Source organism: Megalobrama amblycephala, unplaced genomic scaffold (assembly GCF_018812025.1).
Source record: "Megalobrama amblycephala isolate DHTTF-2021 unplaced genomic scaffold, ASM1881202v1 scaffold230, whole genome shotgun sequence".
Lineage (NCBI taxonomy): Eukaryota > Metazoa > Chordata > Actinopteri > Cypriniformes > Xenocyprididae > Megalobrama > Megalobrama amblycephala.
Window position 1 is genome coordinate 1034291 of NW_025953339.1, and position 7033 is coordinate 1041323.

At 39.0% G+C, this 7033-nt stretch overlaps 1 protein-coding gene across 1 annotated transcript; it reads right to left on the bottom strand.

Annotated features, from left to right (window-relative positions):
* Window positions 1-4937: 4937 nt before the first annotated feature.
* Window positions 4938-6806, bottom strand: LOC125261006 (olfactory receptor 10H1-like). Its single transcript, XM_048179547.1, has 2 exons — window positions 6385-6806; window positions 4938-6072 (listed from the first exon to the last, which is right to left on the bottom strand). The coding sequence occupies exon 2, from the start codon at window positions 6063-6065 to the stop codon at window positions 5136-5138; it is 930 nt and encodes a 309-aa protein (XP_048035504.1). The 5' UTR covers window positions 6066-6072; window positions 6385-6806; the 3' UTR covers window positions 4938-5135.
* Window positions 6807-7033: the final 227 nt, after the last annotated feature.

A 7033-nucleotide genomic window follows, 5' to 3' on the forward strand; every position in this document is an offset into this window, starting at 1 on the left:
TATGGAAAGTTTTATAAGTAGTGGTCTCTCCATCAGCCATCTCCCCTGGTCTCCTGCTATCTGCCTGCTCTGCGTCCTCCTCCAGAGCCCCCACCCTCTCTCCTTAGTTAGACTGCTATGGCGCGAGGACACACCTTTCTGGGAGGGGGCGTAATGCAACGTGAATATTCATTTTTTATTTTGTGTTAATTGAGTTCAGTTCCTGTTTGCCAGTGTTTCCTTTTCTGGGTTGTCTCCATGGTCATTGATTGAGTTATGCAAGTGTTTCTTGTTACGTTATCTTTGTGTGTATATTAGCCCTCAGTTCAATCAGTTCTTGGTTTCGTGACGTCAATATCAAACGTGGTTGTGTTTTCTCTTACGTTCTCCTGTGTTTGCCTTGTGGATTATAATAAATACTGTTACAGTTATCCTTTGTCTTTGTTGTGCACTTATACAGCCACAGCGTGACACTGTGAAGGACAGACATACAGTCTTTACAGTGGCACACACTGCATAAAGTTCCTAGATCAGTGATCTCAAACTGCCATTTCCCTTCCGGCCCGCCATCCCCCTCCACCCGGCCCGCAACTGATCTCAAAAATAAAACATAATCCGGCCCTCTAAATTATTAGGGGCCAAGCACCGAAGGTGCGGAGGCACCTATTGTATCCGTTGGCGTTCTTTTTTTTTTCTTCTTCTTCTTCTTCTTCTTCTTCCGCTCTTGAAGTCTATGGCAGACCATAGAACCGTTTGTGGGAAAGTTATGAAATTTGGCACACAGTTAGAGGACAGTCTGATCTATGTCCATAGCAAATTTGGAGTCTCTAACTCAATCCCTCTAGCGCCACCAGCTGTCCAAAGTTGCACTTATGTTTATGTTAATAACTTTTGAACCATAAGGGCTAGAAACAAAATTATTTTTTCCTCTGATTCCTTGGCTCAAGCCGAATCGATTGAAAGACGTTTTCATTTTGCCGCGGCATAGGCGCATCTGAAAAAATGAGCGTGCCGCACCGCGTGCGCATCGCGACCACACCACACCACATCATTTCTATAAGCGCGCTTGCCTAAATTACAGTAAAAGCACTCACGCAAGTCGCAAACGTCGATTTAAACCACCAAAACGTGTCTGATGCTACTAACAAATGCTCAAACGGCATCTTGGACAAATGTGGCTCAGCTGTGGGAGCAGAAGCGCTGTCAGGTGTCTGGAAAGAAATGGAATAGTGTACAAATGTATTCAGGGATTGCATTTGTTCAGTACAGTGTTGTTCAGTGCAAGATTTTCATGTTATTTAAAGGCTCTCTAAGCGATCCTGAGCGGAGTAACTTCCTGTTGACTTTCGAAGTGTTGTCAAATAAGGCTAGCTAGACCCTTCCTCCACCTCCTCCTCCCCTCCCATCCGTGCTTCCTGAAACATGAACACGCATTTAAAATCATTCTTGTCGGTTATTGGCTGGAGCATGTTTATTATGATTCGTGGTCCAGGCTGCACCAGTTTGTTTTTGTTGCCGTTTTTGGAGCTTGTGCTTGATAGTTAGGAGATGTTTGATGTATGTGACAAAAAATTTTTTGGCCTAAAAACGTGTGACATCGCTTAGAGGACCTTTAAGCTAAAATAAAGTAAGGGAAAATATTTGTGCTAACTGTTAAAAACTAATACTGTATGTAACAATGATGCAGACACTGCTGAATATATTTTTTAAGTATGGCAAAAATATTTTAGTAATGAAATTTGAAATAAATGAGAAATAATGCAAAGGAAAGTACATTTTCAGAAATTTTGCACTTCCTTTTGCTCGAATGTTAAAATGGCCCTCCTATGAGGTGTCAATCACAGCAACAGCCCCTAGCCAATTTGAGTTTGAGATCCCTGTCCTAGATCATGAAACTATCACAACTTTTTTCACAACTGTTTTATAGTACTTTTTCTACTGAATTTTTCTTCAGAAAGACATTTCAGTTGAACAATCAGTATGTTGTTAAACAATAGTACAATCAATTGAACACACTTTACTTCTATCCCTCAGATCCTCATTTTCATTCCTATCAAAACATATGATGCTACCCTGACTAATCTCATTGGCCACAGAATCAGCTTGTGCTGTGTAGTAAATTATGTGATTGCTATTATATTTCATAATAATGGGGATATCAGTCTGTGCCATCTAAAGTATCATGACTGAACTAAATATGAATTAAATACACGCCATGTGTGCCACCAGAGTTGCAGCCTTTCCAGCAGCTCCGTGTTTTCTTTACCTTTTTAGTGTTTTAGTGTTTGTTTTTGTGTCTCGTTGTGTTTTATAAGGATTTATACCTACCGAATAAGATTTACGAACTGGCTGCACTGGTAAAAAATATTAAGATCTATAGAAAGTGCAGTTTGTTGTGCTTCTGTGAAACGTGGCTCACGATTAACATCCCGGTTAAGCTTCCTGGCTTCAGAACAGTCAGGGCGGATAGAGACACTAAAGCCAGCGGGAAGCGGAAAGGAGGTGGACTCGCCTTATACGTGAACACAAGATGGTGTAATCCTGGGCATGTGAGCATTAAAATCTCCAGCTGTTACAGGGACATTGAACTTTTGGCTGTAAGTTTGCGTCCCTATTACTTGCCCAGAGAGTTTGGATGCATAATTGTGGTCATTGTTTACATCCCCCCGCGCGCTGACGCGGAGGTAGCGTGTGACGTCATCAATTCCGCTGTTTCTAAGTTACAGACACAGCACCCCGAAGCATTTGTGTTAATCTCTGGGGATTTTAATCACGTGACTATGGACACAATTTACTGTATGCAAACGTAAAGGATGCATACAGTGCCACTCCATTGATTGCACTGGGGAAAGCAGATCACAACCTTATTCTGCTTCAGCCTCACTACAAACCAAGAGTGAGGTTACCCATAACCACACGCTCTTTTAGGAAATGGTCTCTGAGAGACTGCTTCGAAACCACAGACTGGAATGTACTGCAGGGGTCGCACAGTGGGAACATTGAAGAGGTTGTTGACTGCACTACTGATTACATCAACTTCTATATGGATGCTGTTGTTCCAGTTAGAACTGTACGGTGCTATGCTAACAACAAGCCCTGGATTACGAGTAACATCAAGGGTCTTCTGAACCAGAAGAAGAGGGCCTTTAGAGACAATGATCAGCGGGGGCGCAAACGTGTGCAGAGAGAACTCGGAGTCCAGATCAGGGAAGCAAAGGAGCAGTACAGAAGGAATCTGGAGCAGAAACTGAAGAACAACAGCATGAAGGAGGTATGGGACGGTATGAAATTAATCACTGGATGCAGCTCAAAGAGGGGTGATATCATTGAAGGAAATGTGGAGAGAGCAAATCAGCTGAACAGCTTCTTCAATAGGTTTGACCATTCCAACTCATTCACACATCATAATGCTGCACCCATGCCCACCCCCCCCCCCCCAGCCTTTCTGCTCTTTCTGTCCCCCCAGACATAGCCTTAGCGTAGAGGAGAATAATCACCTTACCATGATTACAGCAGCTCAGGTGTGCAGAGAGCTAAGGAGGCTTTGTCCCAGTAAAAAGGCCTGAAGGCCTGCGCATTGGAGCTGGGAGACCCACTACAGCGTATCATCAACATGAGCCTGGATTACAGACTACCTGACAGGCAGACCTCAGTACGTGCGACTAGGGGACTACAGGTCTGATATGGTGGTGAGCAGCACGGGAGAGCCACAAGGAACTGTGCTCTCTCCGGTCCTCTTCACCCTGTACACCTCAGACTTTCATTATAACTCTGAGTTCTGCCACGTGCACAAGTTCGCAGACAACACTGCTATCGTGGGTTGTATCAGGAGTGGACAGGAGGAGGAGTACAGAGATTGATTCAGGATTTTGTTAGGTGGTGCGACTTAAATCACCTGCACCTTAACACCACCAAGACCAGGGAGATGGTGGTGGACTTTAGAAGGACACAGTAAACTAACCTTATTATTTTTATATTCTAGTATTACTGTATGTTATATCAGTTGTGTATACTGCTGGAAACTGTGAATTTCCCACCGGGATAAATAAAGTATCTATCTATCTATCTATCTAAATTACAAAGAATGAAGATATACAGTATATTAAAGCAATATATATATTAACCAATATTAAAAGATACATTTCAGATGAATGAATCTCATCTGATGGGGAATTGTCTATAGTATGTCATCAAACTGAAAGTCTCCAAAGGATTTGGGTAGCTTATTTTGAATATAACTACTTATAGATAGCAAGATAGCAATGCCCTCTACTGATATTGTATAATCACAATGGAAAAGGTGAAGCATGAAATACCCTTCTTAGAACTGGAGAAACTGTTGAGTAGTTGAGAATTTTCTGATACTAACAATCTAGGGTTGGCTCAAACTAAGCTCAATGAAGCTTTAAATATTCTTCCTGTGCATGTGCAAATTCTGATGCACAAATGTTGCCTGCTTTATTCCATTTTCTTCGCTCTATTTTTTTTACACATATTGCTTAATACATAAATTATATCATACACTTGAAATGATGAAAATAACAAATTAACAATAATTATTAATATTTATTTAGTATACACCAGCTACAAATTATGCCTTCATTAATAATGTTGACTGTTATCACATATTTATGTTATACATCTATATATGTTGCCTGCTTTGTCGGATATGCCTATACAGAGGAAATTTGTAGAAAGAAATTAAAATATGTGGTAACAATAAGGTTAATTTGTTAACATTAGTTAATGTATTAAATAACATGAACTAACCATAAGAAATACATTTGTTACTGGATAAATTTGTTAATCTTTGTTAACAGTAGTTAATAAAAATACAGCTGTTCATAGTTTGTTCATGACAGATCAGAGTGTATTAACTAATGTTAACAAATACAACTCTTGATTTTAATAATGTATTATTAAATGTTGAAATTGATATTAACAAAGATTAATAAATGCTGTAGAAATGCAGTTCATTATTAGTTCATTTTAACTAATGTAGTTAACTAATGTTAACTTATGAACCTTATTATAAAGTGTTACCAAATATGTATTGAAGTATTTAAAATTTAAAATTTGCACTTAAAGAAAATGGTCACATCATTAGCTGTTTGATTGCATAACTAAATCTACAAATAAATAAAAATCAGCTAGAATTAACTTTTATTTATGAACATTTTTAACATCCTTTGTCTTATTTCCTTGGATTGTAAACCATATATTATGGGATTCAATCCAGGTGGTATAATATGAAACATTACACCCCCAAACTTCCTAGTCTCAGCATATACAGGGAAACGATGGAGAACAATTGGAACGAATCCACAGATCTGCATGATTATATAAACAGCTAAGTGAGTGCTGCAGGTTTTAATTGCTTTGCTGTTGGTTGCTTTGTTTTTGCTTTTTATACATACCATCACTATTCTGAGATATGTCAGTAACACCCACCCCAGTGAGGAGGTGAGTAAAACCACAGTAAAAGTTAATCCATATACATTATTAATCACTGTATTTTCACAGGACAATTTAAATAGTGAAGGATTGTCACAAAAGTGGTTTGCAATGAATGATCTGCAGTGAGAGAGACGCACACTGAGGCCGATCAAAACTGACACTGGAACTACTGCAGCACCCCAGGCTCCTGCCGACAGTTTTACAATCATTTTATTGCTCATTATAGTTGGGTATCGCAGTGGATTGCATATGGCCACATATCTATCAAAGGCCATGATCATTAGAATAGTATTGGATGTTGTTCCATATAAATGTGTAAAAAAAGCTTGGAAAACACACTCCACATATGTGATGTAGCGCTCAGAGGGGTCTGTCATTAAATCCTTCAGTAAACGTGGTATGAGAAGAGTTGTTCCCATAATATCACTCACTGGCAAATGACAGAAAAGAATGTACATAGGCTGGTGTAAACTTTTTTCTGCTGAGATCTGAATCAAAATCCCAATGTTAGACACCATTGCAAAGACATAAGCCATCAACAGAAAAATGAATGTAAGCTGGCTTGACTGAGGTGTAATTTGCAGTCCTTCCACTAAGAGTACACTATATCTAAATGTCAGGTTGTCCATTTGTGACCTAAAGAAAACACAGATTAAGTGACAAACACTTGTATTAACAACATAATATCTCGGGCAGATTATTTATGCTTCCAGAGAGTAGTCATATTTTATACTAATGTTGAAAAAACTTACTAGGGTTTTCTTTGTCATGTCACTGTTTATTATCTATTTCTTTCTGTAGAAAAGTTGCTCCTTAATTTTACCAAGGGAATTTGACCTTTTTTATTTATACTTTCTTACATAACTCAAGAATAATTGTTGATCACTGTACAGTTATGTAATATGAGTTTGATATAATATGACTACATCTGAAATATTCTTGACTTACCAAGGAAAATGACCAATAGATAAACAGTTGTCACGTCACTTCATATAAATGTCACTTCATATACAGAGGCATCTAACTCTATTAGTCAGTGTTACTGAATTGTCATTAGTAATGAAGAGCACAACCTGGTTGTCTCTGAGTAGATTTAAGCAGGCATAACCATTTTATTTATGTGTCACCACAACTTAAGTCTTGTCATCATACCCCAAGAGTGAAAATACACTTGTATCTCTCTTTTCTGTGATTGGTGCTCTGCTTACCAGGGGTTTGTTTCTCAAAAACATTTTTAGCCCGCTATGATTGCAGGATTTGTTGTTACCAAAGTTCAGTGATTTGGTGTTTCTCAAAACCACAATTCTAGCATATATTTGCAAACAGCATTGCAAAATTGTGGTTGGATCTGCAGCTCTTGAACCTGTCATTAGAAGCTTAGTTTGTGGTTAGTATAACAGATGAACTTAATTAGATCATGCTCTTGGACAAAAATAAGCTATACAAGCAGTGCATTCCATAGATTTTCATCGTAACCAACTTGAGAGGACCAATGCTCATATTTGATGGCGTCTGGCACTTTGGAGAGGTGTTGTCTTCACGGATGAATCCCGGTTTGGCAGACAGATGACAGACAGTGTGCATGGCGTCGTGTGGG